The sequence below is a fragment of the Nasonia vitripennis genome, chromosome 3 (assembly GCF_009193385.2).
Source record: "Nasonia vitripennis strain AsymCx chromosome 3, Nvit_psr_1.1, whole genome shotgun sequence".
Classification (NCBI taxonomy): Eukaryota; Metazoa; Arthropoda; class Insecta; order Hymenoptera; family Pteromalidae; genus Nasonia; species Nasonia vitripennis.
Genome location: NC_045759.1, coordinates 1,046,874 through 1,065,275, shown reverse-complemented (window position 1 = coordinate 1,065,275; position 18,402 = coordinate 1,046,874). Strand labels below are relative to the sequence as shown.

Here is an 18,402-nt window from a genome sequence, read left to right as displayed (position 1 = left end):
GCGATCGCGATGAGTTTGCTGTTCGTGATCAGCGTTCGAAACGCCACGCAAGACCATGGCATCTTGGCAACAAAAACACGACGCACGAATAGATAGATACCTGACAATAGAATTACAGAATGCATTTTTTTTTATACGAGATTAGAATATTTATGCGTACGTGTAAAAATCAATTTTTTTATGTGGATTATGTCTGAATACGTTTGCCTGTTTCCACTGCGCCTATTATCATATTATCTTTCGCGATCCCGTATAAATACATATAGCTGAGAAATTAATGCATTTTCATTCAAATATTTTACATAATTGTAAACAACATCACGAAATATATTCAAAATGTTCCATGCATCGACGATCGAAATGTCGGAGGTTTTCTTTTTAAAAAAGCCATTCAGCGCGTGTACGTTGACGTTCTAAAAAATTAGCGTACACGCATACGTGTCGCGTCCGTTGCATCGCCATCTGACTGACGTCGCATACTCTCGAGTGTCTGCTCCTCGTAATCTGCTTAGCCGTGAAAAATTGATCAGCTGCGGATGTTATGCACTGATTGCTATATGCTTGCTATAAAACTCATGCTTTTTTAAATCCGATGGAATTCTTCCAGAATTCGGATATTTTGCGAACCGGAAGGCCAATAACATGTTTTTCGCAATAGGTCAGCCTAACAATTTCTTAAGGATTCAAGAAGAAGTATCGAGTCTGGCTATATAAATTAAAATATAGACTTTATTAACATTCGTACAAAAATGCACAGTATTTTCTTTTGTCAATGATCTTTTCGTTTTCTTTTCTCATAGTACCAGTTTCAAAATATTGCTAGGCATTTTGTAAAAAACTTCCTTAAAACTAATAAATACGTTTAACAAGAACAACAGAAAATTATAGAAGCTTCTGTTCTTTGCGTTTGCAAGTCCATTTGAAACTCGTAATACACAATCTGTTAGATACTAAGATTTGTTTGTAAATTACGGAGAGTAACGGCACTTAGGAATCGTTACTACAAATCACAAAAAAACTAAAAACTAATAAATAAATTATAATATTATATACTTTTGAATAAAGCTGTCAGCATTATTGAATACAATTGTCAAACCGTTAAATTTTAATGAAACGTATTATTCTATAACTTCTGTTATAGTAAGATGTTCTGATTCTGAGATTTCATTAGGATTTTTACCTTCCTCTAAATTCGATGTTTCTTCAGATATGTCTGGAACTGGATTTTCATCCACATCCATTACTTTTTCCAAATTTTGTGAATCTATAGCTGTATCGGGAGTCTGAATTGGTTCTGCCTCGATTGCATCAGCAGGGATAATAGTAACATAAGGCTCATCATTTGGTTCATAAGGAGTTAGAGGCAAGTCATAGGGTAGCAAGAAAATCGGTGCTTCCGGTGATAAAGGTTCTTTTAGGGGAAACGTATTTTGATTTAGCTGAAATAAAATAACGTAATTTAGCTTTTTGTAAAATCAGTAATACAATAAAAATATTCATCGAATTTTTTTGAAACAAATTGCCTTTAAGTTAAACCTACTATAAACTGTGGGAGAAAAAGGACACCAGCCTCATAGTTGCACAAAGTTTGCACAGTGCAATTTCTCAACATCTTGCCCATCGCACCTTTACTCAGATTTGCGCTTGTTAAAAAAAACCACGCCATTTCCGACTCATCAGGTGAAATTCTTGTATAGCATTTTAAATGCGGCATTGCTTGCGTTCGACCTATTTTATCTGATTTCCACTGACTGAAAGAAGTTATTAACTGTTAATATACAGACTGATAATTTTTAAAGCATAAAATACAAAAATAAATCACTGCAACTTACTATAAATAATCTTTTAACCATTGCTGTTTCAAATAATTTTGCTCATTGTACATAAGGCAAGATGAACCAATTTGATTGTCATAACTTTGATTGTAATTATTTTTTGATGGATAAATAAACTTAAACTCTGGAAAAATTATAATTTTTTTGTCTTTTTCTTTGGACATGGTTCTAACTATTGATGATGATAGCCAACTCTGATAATCTGGACCAAAAACTCCTACGGAGGAACTTTGTGCAATGACTGGCCATTTTTGTGCATCAGATGGTAAACTAGCATGAGCTGATAATAGTGCAGCTAGTTTTCTATGACCCCAAGTATCCAGACTAGAACCATCATGGTGCCCAGGTACAGATGCAATGAAAAATACATTTATAGCTGAACAATCTGCCCTATGAATTAACGCTGACCATCCAAATACCTCAGGCTGATTGTACATGCTTAAATACTGCAAAAAGTCACGTTTAAAATTTGTTGGAGATTCGCCATCACTTTCATTTGCATCTTCCGGAAGCAATGGTAAAAATGGTGATATCCAAAGTCTGAAAAAAGTCACAGTACGTATCAATATATCCATTAGAAATCATAAGAAATCATGCTTACCCTTGAGTTCTACTCTGCCAATCTTCAGCATAAATGTTTGATGAAGAAATCATGATTCTAATTTTATCACCAGTGTACTTGAAGATTGATATTTTTGAGTGATGACAACCAAATTCAGACATTTCAACATTTACAAATTCAATATCAAATGGTATTTCATACATCATGTCAGGATCGAGCCAGCTGCCATAAAGAACTGTCATTTTTGGAACTTGGACAGCAAGCATATACTCATTTATAAGCCACAACATCTCAGCCATGAAATTTATATGCAGACTGTCAATTAATTCTCCTGTTGTGTAATCAATTATTTCATGAAAGGCTACAGAGTATGGTTGATTGTGTGTGAGTTCAGCGTTGTCGACTGATGTCAAAAAAAAGTAATATGGAGCAGATGCCGCAAACTTTGTATTGAATGATCCATGTTCACTTATGTAAACATTATCACCACGAAACTCTTTAGCCATGAGAATACTAACATCTCTCAATCTTGCTCTATATTCTACTGATATTTGCTGTTCATACAGCTTTAACCAAGTACTTACAGATAGATTCAATCTTTTAGAATAATAGTCTTTTTCACCATATTCTGCATTTTCATTCCGACAAATTTTAATTTTTTCAAGATCAATAGGTTCTTTACTCATTTTGACTGATTAGCTATAAATGAAAGTTAAAAATTGTAACTTGTCCTTATAACTATTTATTTAAAGAAATTTTTGCATCAATCTTACCTTATTGCTTTAAGAAATGTATAACTAATGTATGATATTTACTATTTTGAAATTCAATATCACAACTTTCATTTATAAACTGCATATAACTTGTGACTTTTTACCTTTCAAAAATATGATTGTTTACATATTTACAAGTTGTCTTTGTGCTAATACTTGGGGTAGATTTTAGGTTATCTCACTTTCGGATTCAAAATAACACTAAAATACGCCGACATTGCAAATATGCGCATGCGCGCTTCTAAATTAGCTGTTTTACAATATTTACACTTTTAAATCGCACCCGCGAAAATTAATACAGGTTTCCTTTTTATATTCTATGGTGAAATATTGTGAATGGTAAAAAATAATGTTTATTATAGAATATGAAAATGTATTTGTGATCACATATTGGTTGATAATTTAAAATTTTAATTACAAGATTAAAAAAATAGATATTGTGAAAATATTTCACGTCTTATTTTGTAATAAATTAAATAAATATACACAAAAAAATCAAGTTTGTAACAATCGTTAAAGTTTTACATTATTTTTAGGAGTACTTTATCGATATCAGCTTTTCTTATAACGATTTTGATAAGTACACATAATACAGACCCTCAAGGCTATTTTCTGCGAGTGATCTCTACTTATTCAGCGAGGAAATCTATGACGAAAGGTACGTCATTTTGCCGGTACCGCGTTAATGGAAGGTCGTAAGGTAGTCGAAATACTGGAATATCTGGAGAACTTGAAGTCTTTATAGGAAACGTCTGTTGATTGATCTATAGCATAAACATCGTCAGTAAGAAGTATAATTATTGTTTTATAAATAGAAATTAATCTTGATTTACAATGACTTACAACAAATTTCGGTATAAAAACAACTCCTGCTTCATAATTCATAATGTAATGAGAAACTCCTGTTTTTGCAGTTGTTCCCCAGGCACCTTTGCTCAGATTGGCACTTGTTAAAACAAACCATGGAATCTGTGTTAAATCTGGTGAAATCCGTGTGTAAGACTTTACATGAGGCATTGCTTTCGTTCGACCAGTTTCATCTGCTTTCCATTGACTATAGATACAAAGATTAAAATTTTGATTTACTCAACTCTAAACAAATCGATGTTGATAATTCAAATACAAAGTAATGAATACATACTATAAATAATTTTTTAACCACTCTTGCTTTTCATGGCTTTTTCTACTATATGGCAGACAACATGAACCTGCTTTGCAATCAAAACTTCCTTCATAATTTCTCAATGATGGATAAACAAAGTGAAAGTTTGGATTACTTTTGATCCCTTTGGCTTTTTCTCTTGACAATGAAAATACTATATTAGATTGTATCCAGCTGTCAAAAGTAGGTCCTAAATTTCCTATGCTAGAACTTTGAGCAATTATTGTCCATTGTGGAGCATCTGGAGGCAGAACTGCATGTTCATTCAATATAGCAGCAAGTCTTCTGTGGCCCCAACTGTTTAAGCTCAAGCCTTTGTGACTTCCAGGTATAGAAGCTACAAAAAATACATTGACAGCAGAACAATCTGCTCTTTTAACCAAATTCTCCCATTCAACAAGTTTTGGGTTTCTATAAGCATTTAAATATTCTCTAAAGCTTTTCTTAAAGTTTGTTGGAGATTCACCGTCACTGGGATTAGCTGAATTTGGTAAAGGAGGCAAATGCGGAGACATCCAGAGCCTATGAATTGTACAGAAAATAATTAATTCAATGTTTTTTTAAATATTGTTTAAAAATAAAATGATTTTACCCTTGAGTTCTATTTTCCCAGTCATCACTGTAGATGTTAGCAGTTGAAACAACAATTCTTATTCCACCATCGCTGTATTTAAAAACTGATATTTTTGAATGATGACATCCAAATGCTGCCGGCATATTAACTTCTACTAAAGTAATATTGGATGGCAATGCAACGTTAGGATCACAGACTGAACCACAAAAGATAGTCATTTTTGGATTTTGAGCTGCTAATAAATATTGAAGACAAAGCCATCCAATTTCCACCATGAAGTTTATGTGAAGGCTATCTACTATTTCCCCTAAACTGATATCTAACAATTCTGGAAAACTTACAGTGAATTGTTGTTCATGTGTGACTTTTGACTTTTCTACTTTGTTGAAAAAATAATGATAAGGAGCTGATAGTGCATATTTCAGAGCAAATTCCCCAGGCTCACACAGAGTAACTTTTTGCCCCCCTTGTCTCATTCTTGCAACAGCTTGGTCCCTTATTTTTTCTCTTAACTTTCTGTCATTGGATGCTACAAAATTCTCTATGTATGATTTTGGACTCGTAATTGTAACTCGTTCTATTGAACTTTGGGAACTGGAACTTTGAGAACTTGAGCTCTGGGAATCCACACTTGAATAACTAGAATTATGAGCATCTATTTTTTCATTACTCTTGGCCTTTTTAATAGGGTTGCTGTCACTACTAGTATTTGGTGAAGCCCTCTTACGATTTTCTGACATTTTTTGTGAATCAGACTTGTTATCACTCTTAGCAGCTTTAGCATCCATTTCCATTAATTTGCTTTCTCTTTTCTGCAGTGCAACCTGTTTATGTTTTTCTATTTTTGCTTTTAAATTTTCTAGTTCTTTTGCTTTTTTTGGAGTTTTGCGGCTACTTGCCTTTGCCGGAGTAGCAACTTTTTCTGATGACAACGATGATGCTGTACCTCCACTTTTCTCTCTTTCTTTTTTCAAAACCATTTGTAAAACTTTCAGCTGATCCAGCAGCTGTGATCGATCTGGGCATTCAAAGCCCACATCATTTGGTAACATTATAGCTTCATCTAATTGATCAATCACTAATTTCTCCACTAAAAAAAATTTAAATTAAAAAAGCTACGCGATGTCTTATAATTATATTTCAAAAATAAATTAAAACTTACAGTGTGGATGTGCCATTTCAGTAAAATGGACAGGATTTTTCCTGTAGCATTTTTCCTTATAGGGACATAAGTTCTTTTCTACAAGATTATTGAAGAATAATTCAGTATCTTTCAAAATATTTACTTACAAATAGGGATGTTCTAGATAAATAACGAAATGAACGAAATCCTATATAACGAAAAATCTCACCACCAACAAAGCCATCCTTCAAGATGCTATTCATTTTGATCACTCTTTCTGAAATATTTCGTTTTCCAAAACGACAGATTACACTGAACGTGGCTAAAATTTTGCTTGTTTGTAGTGATACTTCTTATGATAAAAAGATGAACAAAAAATCAAATCATAATATCACAACTATCAAGTTTTCGTTTGTACTCGTATATACTCTTACACTGCACATACTTCACATTTATTTACGTTACACTACTCAGTCGATAATTCATGAAACATACAATGGTATCATATCATCCAACAGATGGCTGACAATAATAGGTACTGTTTTATCGATAAGAAAGTTTGTCTTATTAATTTAAAAAAAATATATTTTTTCAAGTTTCGATTCTTTAATTTCATTTACATTGATATAATTATTGCTATTATACAAAATTAATAAATTCGTACTACATGACAATATTTTTACAAACATTATTAATTAGTTGAGAATATTTTCTAAAAAATATATAATTTTTATATAATATTGCGATATTCTAAATAGGCAGTCATATCCGTATTTTCTCAAGTCATATTTAATCACGTTAACAATGAGGGAACACCACATTATAATTCATTTCATTGAGAAATTTTTACCAAGAAGATTAACAATTAATTCAAGTCTAATGTTCATTCAGTCTTAAGTTATAATTGAGGTGGATAGTATCTCGAATTGGGCATAAGTCCTGATGCACCACCCATGAAGTAATTTGCATTTGGTGGATACAGATATGGACCATGTTGATGAAATGGTGGTGGTCCTTGACCTGGTCCTGGAACTGGCAATGGATGAATCAGTCCTAAAGGAACATTCATGTGCCTTGGAGGTACTATGTGATTAACAGGTGGTGGTGGAACTGTTATATTAACAGGTGGAAAGACAGGTGGAAACGACGAATCCACTGGGACAAATGTAGCTGGGTACGGTGGAAAATGACTTGGTACATCTATAGGTTTTATAGTGTTTGATACATCCATGGGTGCACATACTGCTGTGGAAATGGATGCAGATTCAGTTTTTGGTATTTTTACTGGAGCCCCATCTGTAAAATAAGTAATTTTTAAGTAATGCATTTATAAATTAATTACGAATAAAAAAATTATTGGAATCATTATTACTTTTAGGTTTATTATCAGCAGAATTCATTGCAGATGGTGATGCTGTGGGTTTCTCCTCAGCAGGCTCATTAGATGAAGTGATTGGTAGTGATTCGGAAGTTTTTGCATTATTTGATTGAGAATATAAATCTAACACTTGATGGCAAATATCTGCAAATCAAGAACATAGTTTTTGAGTAGAAATTTTTCTTTTTATGGTAAACTCTGGCATATAATTAAAAGACTGTTGTATACCTTCTAACAAATCCATAGTAATATCTTCCACAAACATATCCCACCATCTAGTATTCTTTGGCTCTTTACCATACCAATCGACCACATCGAATTTACTTAGCTTTCCAGCTAAATACATAAGAGCTACAGCTATGATTTCTGGCTCCCATTGAAGTGACAAAGTAGTGCATAAACTGTAAAATTGATGTGAATATAATAGTAATAAGATAAACGCAGCTTTTTGAAAATTAATTCTAAAAAGATGCAAACCATTACCTGTCATTAACAAACGTCCATGCCATTTGGACCATCTTTTGCAATTTGCTTTTATCACCTGGAAAATAGTTTTGATTTGTCATACTGCTGATAAAATTATGAATAAAATGTGAAATCACTAAAAATTACCTTTCAGGCATTTTGCATATTGCAACAAATAGCCATAAGGGTGTTCTATTTGCAAATCAAATTTAATGGTTTGCAATAGAATCCTTTCTAATGTCATTACTTCTTCTTTGAGATCCTCTCCGAAATTTGCAAATTTCTGATCTGTGAGCAGTGCTTTTGCAGTCTTAATGATATCTCTGCATTTCTTAGGTGTCTCCTCTACCTTGCCAGCCAAAAACAAACAGCAGCATGCAGTCACCTATACGTAATCAGAAGTTGTTGAGTATTTTGGCTCACCTCAAAGTCTTGTTAGGTTATTCGATGCAGTATACTTACATGTTGAGAAAATGTTTTGAAGGAGTGGAACATGTAAAATCTGTGAAAATACACAACCCCTGTAGCCATGGTGTTATAACCAAGGTCCATTTTTGTGCCAACATCAATAATGAATCGGGCACCTTCTTTTCTATATTTACACTCTGTTTCATAGTCAATTCCATCTTGAATCGAAGGTGTATTATGGAGATCTGATTTTTCATAGTACCAACAAGGCATTTTGTATAGTTTATCTGCAATTGACGAGATTTATTCGTTAAATTTTCATAACTTCACTTTTTATCAATGGGTGGAAATATTGTTGTCTTTTTTTTTTTTTTTTTGACAAAAGAACACATTCACTTGCTTACCTAAAGACGTAAATCAAGCTTGTAAATTCTTATAGGTTAAACACGAGCCGGATAACCTCCCAATATTTGTGTGCGTATTATTACTCGAAATACGACACTTGAAGATATTTAGGTAAAACACATCCTTAACGTTCGACCGGCGGACTCGGACTGGTTTAGATTTCTCTTCTGCTGTCGCGTCGATCCTTGTGCCGTTGTGCGTCTACTGTCTAGTATAATAAAGGATCAGCTGTTTTCGTCAAAGTGGGGACAAGCCGACGGCCTTGGTTAGCCTTCATGGAGGCATCGTGACTTTACATTGGCTCTATGCAAAATCACCAAACTGTTCTAGTGACTTTGCCGCATCCGTCCGCATTCGACCGCAAAACATAACGTGCTTATGTATAAAACAAAGTCTGCGCATGCACCGGATAGTCATGTTCTCTATGGTGGCAATTTTCAAAATATTTTAATAACTTAAATGGTTTTTCGAATATACTTATTGTGCATAGATGTATGAATATACCGAAAAATATTATTGATAACGTCATGATGATTTTGCTATGTTGACAGGTGCAATGAATGTTCTTATCTATTCGAAAAAACGCAAATATTTATTGAATACAGAAAAAGAATATAAATTATAAATCGTATTACATATACTTTTACAGGACTTTGAATTACTTATAAAATTATTCTATTGATAATTAAAAATTAAATCACTGCTTATATTATAAGCACGTTCTTCAAAAAACTTTTAACAGCAAAACTCATTATTCTTGTACATGATCTGGCAAGAGCAACACTTTTGTGTTGTTGCCGTGTTTATAAATATGGAAATCGTTATTTGAAACTTTGCTTATCTGAGAACCAATAAAATTACATTTCAAACCTATTTACCTGCTCTTCTCTAAGATGGCGCCATATTCCGGACAATTGAGCATTAAAAGAACAGAAATGAAGGAATCCCAGATAATACATAGCGTTGAAAATACAATAACACATGACACACACACAGTATACACGCAATGCACTCGGAATATACGCGTGATTACTTGATTCCGCACGTAAAGTTAACAAGCTGATTGTTTATTTTGAATTATCGAACATTCGTATCGCATCGGTATAGGTAAGGTTTGCACGAGTTTATACGTTCTAGAATTAGGTAAAACTTCTTTGAAAATTACGGTTTTAATACGTTCAAACAAGTTAACTAACTGCACTTGTACTTTTTGATAAGACGCATAAGAGGATTCCATGAATTCGATGTGTCATAAATGAACTATTCCTATGCATCATAGCTCTATTTCGTATTATAGTTTAAAATATACCTAAAATAACCTCAAATTTTGCAAAATTTGCATAAATTCCTACTTGTGAGTGTGATTAAACGATTTTAAAAAATTTCAGATTCTACTGCTGGAAAATAAAAATGAGTGTAACGAGTGACGTGAATTTGCGAAATTCGACCGTTACGAGTTTTGACTGGTTTATTATTAAACCATCGAATTTAACGTGGAGCAAACAAACGTCCAATTTCTGCTTACAGAATCAGTCAATCAATAAATGCTTTTTAAAACTGGAGTGCAGCCTGTCGAATCAACATTACAGTTTATTTGTAATAAAATTAGAACTGCGATTTATAAACGATCTGCCAAAAGGTATAAAACACACGACGTTCAATGTCATTCTGAACTTTCAAGGCAGTCGAAATCCGAAAAATCACATTTTTGAGCTCGCGAATGTCGGACCAGATGGAAAATCGTACTCTAGTTCGAGAAATATCGTGACCGATTGGTTTTTCAACAGAATTTTAATAATGCGCGTCGACATTGTGCAGACGAATTCCACTTATTTCAATACGTTACCGCGAGACTTAAAGTGTCTATTGGACGACGAAAGTTACAGCGACTTGAAACTGTGTGTCAAAGACCAAATTTTTAACGTACACAGGAGCATACTATCTTGCCGATGCAAAATACTTGCGAGAATGATAAAAACCGATACTTTGAAGGATTTTAACGACGTAGTGGAGTCGCAGGGTATAAGCTCGAAAGCAGTAAAGGAATTGCTAAATTACATTTACACCAGCGATTGTGATTTCGTAGAAATCGCACACGAGTTGTTCAAATTAGCGTACTTTTTGAATATCACAGAATTGGAAGTCAGGTGTAAGGAATTTATCTTTAAAAATATAGATTCTAACAATATTGTTAACGTACTCGAATTGTTAGACGATGAAAAGTACGAATTAGCGTATTTAAAGGAAGCTGTGGCTCAGTTTGTCAAGTTAAATGAAGACAGCTTAATAAAGGATGAGCGCTTTTTAAAACACGTTCGCAAATCCATTAGACTAGAAAACATAGGATTTATTATTCGATTAGCTTGTAAGTATAGATTAGGAGAAATTTATATGTTTGTACTGAACTCAATTGTCGACAGTGTAAAAATAGATGATACACGAAATAATATGTCAATTTCGGATGCATCGATTTAGTTAAAATAGAATGAAAATGTAATTTTTCGTTAATAATCAAAGTAAGGCTGTGTAAAATTATCGAGACCTTTTGTAACCGAGAACCATCACGATTAAAACGAATTAAAATACATCTCTATGCAAGATAACGATAACCTTGGACTGTTTTACATGCGCAAAAGTGACCTATTTTAAGACTCTGTAGCTACATAACTAATTCGTTTAGTGGTGTTCTTTTTAAAGCTCTCCCTAATGAAATAACGATACTCTTATGAATAATTTCAAATATATTTTAAGTTTCACCTTTGATCTATCTTCAAATCGAGAAGATACAATGAGTTTGTAATAATATTGTGAATGCATACACGTACGTTCATTCAAATAAAGCATATACCGACGATCAAAGATTTATTCTTCGTTCATCGACCTTTGATTTTTTCATCAAAAATCGACGACGCGCAAACACCCACGCACGCGGCGTACGTTCTAATGAATCGAGCGGCAAAAAAATATTACGCTCATTGAGATTTTTCTTATCAAGCGAGCGTAACCGTTCTTCATTAATCAGGAGCCACCCTCATCCATTTCATCTCGCCAGATACGAGAAAGAGAAATGCTTATCATCCATGGCATCTTGGATTCGTGCTTTTTGCGATGACTATACGCTGCTCCGCGTCTCTTTCGTTTGGACGGATGTGAACGAAATTTTTCCACGTCGAGGGGTCATTTTTCTATCAGATGTACTTATTGTCCAACTTATATGTGGAAATGAAAATATAAGATTGTATGCACTGTTCCATATAAGTGTTTGCAGGTGTACAAAGAAGCTCTGGGTATGTACGCATTGTTCAGCTTCTTCTTCCAGTTTAATACACAATGAAATTCCCAGTCTTACATTGCTCGCTCTATGCACAAGAATACTTTTTCAAATTTACGCTTATTCTCGTTTTTCGGGCTGCTGCATTCACCGCGCTGTGGCACATAGGAAAAGAGGCTTTACAAATTTCAATGAGCTCTGCATTTTTTTCGTCTAAATTCACGGACTCCCACTATAGAGAATCTCAACGACGTTTTTTCATTTTTCGCTCTAATAAGCCTCGCAAAATTTTCGGCGACTTGAATATAAATTTCGAGCATATAAAATAAATCCTCGACTCTCGAAAAGCCAATTAAAAGTCCGAAGAATTAATAAATTTTAATCACCCTCCCTCCTTCCGAAATCGATCCAATATGATCCCCCTAAGTATTTTGAAAATCAACCAACAGCACTCAGCTCACATCTCTCTCCCACTAATTTACCGTCTCGACGGGCGCCATCTCCTCGTCAGCCGCCACATCCCCTATACATATATGTGGCACACACGCCATCGACTCGAAGAAAAACCCATTTCGAGATCCATCCTCGCACGCATCCGAGACGAATTAGTATGATCCAGAGTGGCGCGCGCGCGCGCACGAAAATTTCGCCTCGTGTAGGTGGTGGGAGCGACGTCGAGAGCGTCGTCGCGACGAGCGCTGCTGCCTCAGTCACCGCCCAGGCCGCGTCGCGAGCGTTCCACGTCTATCTAAATCGCCGCGTACAGTCAGCGCGCGTGTCGGCTGCAGCGCGTCTTTTACGCGCTCGCTCGCTCGCGGGATTCGCGCTATGTACTGGAGGCCGAAGTTGTGAATTTGATTTTTTTATACCTACTCCCTTGGAAACTCGAGGTTCGCTTGGTTTTGCTTTTCCTTTTTTGGATCGAGGAGGTTTTGAAAAATCGCGCGCGCGCGCGCGCGAAATTTGAATTTCGGCCAGGCGGTATAATACGCGCTTGTTGTGCTGTTTGTGAATTGGAAGACGAGCAGCTGTTGTTGTTGGGGTAGTGGATATGGACTGTTGATGGATTTCCCGCTGGTGCTCGAGTGTTGGTGTGGATTTGGCTGTTGTCTTTGATAGGATCGAGTTTTTAGGACCGTCGCAAGTTTTATTGTCTTGGCCGACTGTCGCTTTCGCTGTGTAAGCTAATTTCAGTGCAGTGTTGTGCAAGCGAAACTGGACTTTGACAATATTTTCACGGTTCGATCACGATATCGCGCCGATTAAGCTTTCGACCGCGGAATTAAATCCAGAGAAAGTTTCTAGTTTTACGCGAAAGATTCAAACTATAACGTGTTATTATAACGTCAAAGTCGATGTATTCCGCAGTTTTACGCAACAGTCGCGGCAGCATCTAACTTTACAGCGCCAGTTTTAGAATTCAGTTCAGTTGCTTGTTAAGAGCAAAACTGGCATTGCACTGTCAAGCGTCGTGCCCTACAATCTACAAACGTTTGTCATTCCCTTTACCGCGACGAATAAAATGTTTCACTTCGGAGTTTGATACGCGCGTGCATTCAACAGAGCCTGCTCGTTAAATTCTTTTCAATAAAAAGCCAACTCCACAAATTGAAATTTGTCAGGAGGCATCACAGCAGCAGTAGTACTTGATAGTTTGCGGTATAACGAGTCGAAACGGCCGAGTCTCGTTCAACAGTTCTTAAAAGTTTCAAAAATAGATTTACGCGCTACGGCATCGCAGCCATTAAGTTTTTATCGCGCGAGCGCTCGAATTTTTAAATAGAATCTCGACGATAAGATCGATTCTCGCAGCGCCAAATCCACAGCTTCGCTCGAAAAATCCAGCTCCGCGAATAATCCCTCTCTATTCTAATGTACAACACAGAGTGCGCGCGCTGAGAAGGAACAGAGAGTGAAAATAAGAGCAGAGGATTCGGCAAAGAGGTGACTAGAGACGCGCACCGAGGACGGTGACAACGAGGAAGGAGCCGAGAGGACGGTTGCGAGCAGCGTAAAGTAGTTCGAGCGCGCGGAGGAGAGGTGGAAAGAAGCCCGGAAGCTGAGCAAGACAGGCTCGACCCTTTCCTCTGGAGGCACTCAGAAGGCACTCAAGATCCATCGCTGCCAGGAGATGCCGACAAATCAAGGTCGGGACTATGCTATACGTATACTGCTTCATTATTGCATGCATTCTTTTTTTGCTTTTTTCGGGGGCTGAGCTTTATTCTTGGCCGGAGAGCTTTATTGGAGGATTCGGTTATACGCGATAGCGAGCGGATTCTTTATCTGGCTGGGAAAAGGGATGTTGCTGGGCGAGATTTCGTTGAAGTTGTTCGTTATTTTATTTATCTAATCTATATTTCCCAATCGACCTGTGGTGATTTATTTTAAACCTTATTTTTGTGTGTGTAAAAGCGAAGCGACGACATTGACGTTTAGCAACGTCCACCGCCGGCGAATAATCTTTTCAAAATCACAGCTTGCAATTTTACTTGCACTGATTCACAATTTTAATTTGGAATACCAATTTCATCGTCCGTTTATATCAGCAGAGACGATATTACAAAAAACGAGAGGGTATTTTCATATTTAATAAATATTGTAGAGCTCGAATCGCGTATTTTTTGAACATTTTCTGTAGGTAACTATTTGCTAACAACTAACAGTATATCGCACAATATCGTGCCGGTCTTATCTAAGATTGGCCTGCAGTATTTACTTAATATTAACGGTTTAGTCTAAGCTATCGATTACTTCTTTATCGGTTACGGAAAAAGTTAGATTATATTACTTGATACACACCGAGAAAAAAATTCACTTACGGCCACGAGCCTCTTTTTTGAAAAAATGTAGTTTTTTCAATTAAGCTACAAAAGCTCAGCACCTTATCTTAGAAATTCCCACATCAACTCGAATAACTTCATCAATGAGAGCCATACCCCTCAACGCCACGTGAAATCCTTAGAAATGCTCCTCGGAAACTCCCACAAAAGACACCCTCCCTCGAAAAAAACCCAGACTATGTCCCATTAGTGTGGCACTGCACAAGACGGCGCAAAAAAACGACGTCGCGCGTACAAATTCGACTCGTCGGGCGGATATGTTTTCGCAGCCAGAAAACTTGAGATTAATTCGATTCGTAAATTAATGACGAGCTTTCAATTTGCCGCCCGGCCTTTTCAGCTGCAAAGGGGAAAAAAGGGGGCCAAAAGCAGAAACTTTGATCGCGTGGAGCTTTCGCATCAGCGTGGCAAAGTTCGAACAACGAAAGCTCGCGCGCTTTTGCCGTTATATAGCTGCAGGCATCAGTCGAGTATATAGTAGGATTCGGATGTTATTGTGCGGAGCAGTGCTGAACTAATCTTAGTATTAATGGCTTTGCATGATGAAAGTTTGGGGGCTAGAGCTTTGTTTTTCACGGGTTCCGCGTGTGTGATTCATAATTTCGTAATCCTTTTCGGGCATCTTGCGCAGATGCGTGACTCGGTTCATTTTTGTACGTTGAGAAACAAATTATATACAACAATCAAACGTGCGAGACTCGTTGCTGTTTAATTAATTTTATACAATATCGCGATTCACGGAAAATTTGCCGGGTTTTGCTCGATTACACGCTAAATTACTTAATTGAGTCATAATTATTCTTGACGACAGTTTAATTATCTCGAGAGAGGAATTCAACAAGGGCTTTATAGTAATTTTATTTTATTCCGTGTATAATTACTACGAGAAAAAACGTAATAATAACGGGTTAATCTAGTTTCCAGAAACACGAAGCTATCAAAAAGTCGTACAATCTCCCGGCACTTAACTCCGACGCAATACCGCGGGCGTTCTATTAATTAGTTCACTTTTCGTGTATTCGTTTCGCCTCGAGCCCCCTTTCTACCATTCCAATCGACTATACGAGTATACACTCGAAAATTTTATCCAAACTCATATATCTACCGTTGCTGATGAAAACACGGGTATATTAATTTTCGTTCGCGTGTAATTAAAGGTTCGCCGCCGATGAATACCCGAGTGCGTATATAACCAGCCCTTGGAGTGTACACAGATCGAGTTTGAGCTTCGGTTCCGCGTACGCTTGATCAGCCTCCACTTGAAATTACGCGCTCGATTTAAAGTAGCAGCGTTGTACCGTATTAAGATGCTAATTGTTCATCCGAAGAATCACTCGAGCATGACTTCCTAATTTCATTTAACTTCCGCGCTGAAAAACTTTTCAAATTCCATTCGGAGAAGCTTTCTTCCAACGTATAGCCAGAGTGAGTTACTCGAACCACCACAGAAAAAAAGCGATAGACTCCGGGTTCAAAGAATCCGCAATTATGTTCACTGACCGTTCAGCCCTTGTCAAAAAAGCCGCACGGCCAAGGAAAAGCCAACTACCGCGCGCGAAGTAATTAAAATTCTTCGAGTGCCGCGCGCAAAAGTAGATACCGCGCGTACATAAAGGCCTCGGAAAGTCATCCGAGTCGGGAGACTTTCCTATCTCACCTAGAGCGGACCACTCGCCAGCGGTATTATTTTTACGCTCCTCCGCGTTTCTCTCTTTGTCAGCGGATCATCCCCCCGTACAGCTCGAAAACATTCTCTCGGCTTTAATTTCGCCTCGTCCTCTTTTTTATCCTATACAGTCGGCCGTGCTTTCCTATTCGAGGCTCTCGACTATATAGTTTCGCAGCCAGTACATACATTTATGCAAAACCGGAGATTATAAAGCGAGCCGGAAAAATCTTGGATATCTCCGCTCGCTGCGGTGCCGTGTCTTTTAATTAAGTTTCAGCGCGCGGCTAATTAACGAAAATTAAAGGACCTCGCTCTTGCGAGCTTGCACTGCGGCTGATGCTTTTAATTCGCGCTCTGCTCTCGTCTTCTCTTTTTTCCCCCCCAAGAGAGAGAGACAACTTCGAAAACTTGTCGCGTGTCTGCTCGTTAGAGGTTGCGACGTTTAGTGCCGGCTGAAGCACGTCTTATTACCTCCAAGGCTCTTCTCACCGCAGCGCAAAGACTCGAAAAACCGAGCTTAGCAATTAATTTGTCCATGTACTACACGCTGAATTCTGCTATTTCAATTCGCCTGAATTTTCCGCGATTCGAGAGGAGAAATAATGACATCAGGAAATTTCCAGAATAATAAGAAGAGCTACGCTCTCTCTCTCTCTCTCTCTCTCTCTCTCTCTCTCTCTCTCTCTCTCTCTCTCTCTCTCTCTCTCTCGCGGACGCGCGTTTCATTGGTAAAACAATGTCGGCTGCCGTCTACGCGTGCAAGGCCGTCCCGACGCTCTTGTTTATACTAGAGACTAAGGTAAATCTAAACATTTTAACTGCGCGCGCGAGCGCCAGCTCGATTCGATTTTGCGAATCCGCCAAAGCGAAAGCGCGCGCGTTTCACGGTTTGTCGGCTGCCCTGCGGTTCGCTAAGTTAATTATATGCGTGTGTTTTTTATTTTTGAGCTGTGGAAAAAAGCGAGCGAAATTTTTTAAATCAATCAAATAATAAAAATGATCGATATGATACGTTATTTGACTGAATTTACAAAATTATTAATTTCGACTCACCACCCGTCAAATTTTCCGTTTCCACGACCCTCAAGTTTAAACTCAGCCTTTAAAAGCCACAGACACACACAGAAACGGTCACCTCCAAAAATCTATTAAGCTCATCTCTCTCTTCTTCTCGCGGCGATAAATCATCCTCGGCAAATAATCCAGAGTAGGTTACACAGCGATTCTTCACCGCTGCGCTCGAGCCGCTAAAAATCTCTCTCCGCCCACTATTTACATTCCAGCGCTAACAATTCCGCAATTTTACCCGCAATTAACCGCGCGGCGGGCGCAACGGTTCCATAAATAATCCCTCAAGGAGAGAGAGAGAGAGAGAGAGAGAGGGGGGGGGGGAATAGCGGCTGACAAATGGCGGCCGATCTGATAAATCGTCCTGAATACATTTAGCTCGGCCGCGGAGATAGAATCTCTCTCTCTCTCTCTTTCTCTCTCTCTCTCGCGGACGTGGCTTATCGGGTTGAGAAGCGTCGAAGAAGACGAGAGAGGAACTCGGGGGCGGATTGCAACTCACCCCGATGGCCGCTGGCACATGTTCTTCTATATCTCTTGACTGTTTTTCTCGTGTCACGCGGATTTTGACGAGTCTATTTTTAACGACTACTTTTTTGTATAGATATTTTACGAAAAAACAAAGGGCATTTTATATTTATCGCGGTGGGCATCAATTTTATAGCGCCAACAACAAAGCTCGCCCCGATTGAAAAACGATCATCTTCGGCAGTTAAAAAACTTCCTCGGAACCCCGCAGAAAGCCGCACACGATAAACCACTCCGACTGCACTGGTCGGTCCGATATCCCCTCGCGGAAGACTCATCGGATTCCGGTAAGCCTCGCAAGCTCGCCTCCTCTTCCTACCGATGCATAAACGGCGCGA

The 18,402-nt window shown here is 37.6% G+C and overlaps 5 protein-coding genes across 20 annotated transcripts in view; 2 read left to right on the top strand and 3 right to left on the bottom strand.

Moving 5' to 3' along the window:
* Positions 1–711: 711 nt before the first annotated feature.
* Positions 712–3,380, bottom strand: LOC100121094 (probable tyrosyl-DNA phosphodiesterase). The gene is made up of 5 exons (XM_001604628.6): positions 3,171–3,380; positions 2,437–3,096; positions 1,833–2,375; positions 1,541–1,751; positions 712–1,439 (listed from the first exon to the last, which is right to left on the bottom strand). Exons 2-5 carry the CDS (start codon positions 3,081–3,083, stop codon positions 1,119–1,121), a joined length of 1,722 nt encoding a protein of 573 aa, XP_001604678.1. The 5' UTR covers positions 3,084–3,096; positions 3,171–3,380; the 3' UTR covers positions 712–1,118.
* A 227-nt stretch (positions 3,381–3,607) lies between these two features.
* On the bottom strand, positions 3,608–6,510 carry LOC100121069 (probable tyrosyl-DNA phosphodiesterase). The gene is made up of 6 exons (XM_001604602.6): positions 6,259–6,510; positions 6,069–6,146; positions 4,925–5,996; positions 4,312–4,854; positions 4,014–4,224; positions 3,608–3,934 (listed from the first exon to the last, which is right to left on the bottom strand). Exons 1-6 carry the CDS (start codon positions 6,290–6,292, stop codon positions 3,800–3,802), a joined length of 2,073 nt encoding a protein of 690 aa, XP_001604652.2. The 5' UTR covers positions 6,293–6,510; the 3' UTR covers positions 3,608–3,799.
* An 87-nt stretch (positions 6,511–6,597) lies between these two features.
* LOC100121046 (cyclin-K) lies at positions 6,598–8,973 on the bottom strand. The gene is made up of 7 exons (XM_008205607.4): positions 8,685–8,973; positions 8,335–8,567; positions 8,020–8,257; positions 7,891–7,948; positions 7,636–7,808; positions 7,402–7,551; positions 6,598–7,325 (listed from the first exon to the last, which is right to left on the bottom strand). The coding sequence occupies exons 2-7, from the start codon at positions 8,551–8,553 to the stop codon at positions 6,928–6,930; spliced, it is 1,236 nt and encodes a 411-aa protein (XP_008203829.2). The 5' UTR covers positions 8,554–8,567; positions 8,685–8,973; the 3' UTR covers positions 6,598–6,927.
* A 674-nt stretch (positions 8,974–9,647) lies between these two features.
* LOC100678165 lies at positions 9,648–11,544 on the top strand. Its single transcript, XM_003425684.5, has 2 exons — positions 9,648–9,792; positions 10,074–11,544. The coding sequence occupies exon 2, from the start codon at positions 10,096–10,098 to the stop codon at positions 11,158–11,160; it is 1,065 nt and encodes a 354-aa protein (XP_003425732.1). The 5' UTR covers positions 9,648–9,792; positions 10,074–10,095; the 3' UTR covers positions 11,161–11,544.
* Positions 11,545–12,664: 1,120 nt separating this feature from the next.
* Positions 12,665–18,402, top strand: part of LOC100120998 (TRPgamma cation channel) — a 106,034-nt gene continuing 100,296 nt past the window's right edge. For 12 of the 16 annotated variants that reach the window (XR_004227104.2, XM_031926279.2, XM_031926278.2 and 9 more), the window contains exon 1: positions 12,675–14,103. The gene's annotated coding sequence lies outside the window, so the exon portion shown is untranslated. Of the gene's footprint in view, positions 14,104–18,402 lie in introns of all 16 variants that reach the window. The other 4 variants (XM_031926270.2, XM_032598106.1, XM_031926268.1 and 1 more) reach the window with 4 other exon arrangements.

Coding starts and splice junctions, on each gene's coding strand:
- LOC100121069 (XM_001604602.6), bottom strand. CDS start 6,292: ATGAATAGCATCTTGAAGGATGGCTTTGTTGGTG. Junction 6,147..6,258: donor GAAGGATGGCTTTGTTGGTG/GTGAGATTTTTC, acceptor ATAATCTTGTAG/AAAAGAACTTATGTCCCTAT. Junction 4,225..4,311: donor TGGTTAAAAAATTATTTATA/GTATGTATTCAT, acceptor TTGTATCTATAG/TCAATGGAAAGCAGATGAAA.
- LOC100121046 (XM_008205607.4), bottom strand. CDS start 8,553: ATGCCTTGTTGGTACTATGAAAAATCAGATCTCCATAATACACCTTCG. Junction 8,258..8,334: donor TCAAAACATTTTCTCAACAT/GTAAGTATACTG, acceptor GATTACGTATAG/GTGACTGCATGCTGCTGTTT. Junction 7,326..7,401: donor TGCTGATAATAAACCTAAAA/GTAATAATGATT, acceptor CTTATTTTACAG/ATGGGGCTCCAGTAAAAATA.
- LOC100121094 (XM_001604628.6), bottom strand. CDS start 3,083: ATGAGTAAAGAACCTATTGATCTTGAAAAAATTAAAATTTGTCGGAAT. Junction 1,752..1,832: donor TGGTTAAAAGATTATTTATA/GTAAGTTGCAGT, acceptor AACTTCTTTCAG/TCAGTGGAAATCAGATAAAA. Junction 1,440..1,540: donor TTTTTCTCCCACAGTTTATA/GTAGGTTTAACT, acceptor ATTTTATTTCAG/CTAAATCAAAATACGTTTCC.
- LOC100678165 (XM_003425684.5), top strand. CDS start 10,096: ATGAGTGTAACGAGTGACGTGAATTTGCGAAATTCGACCGTTACGAGT.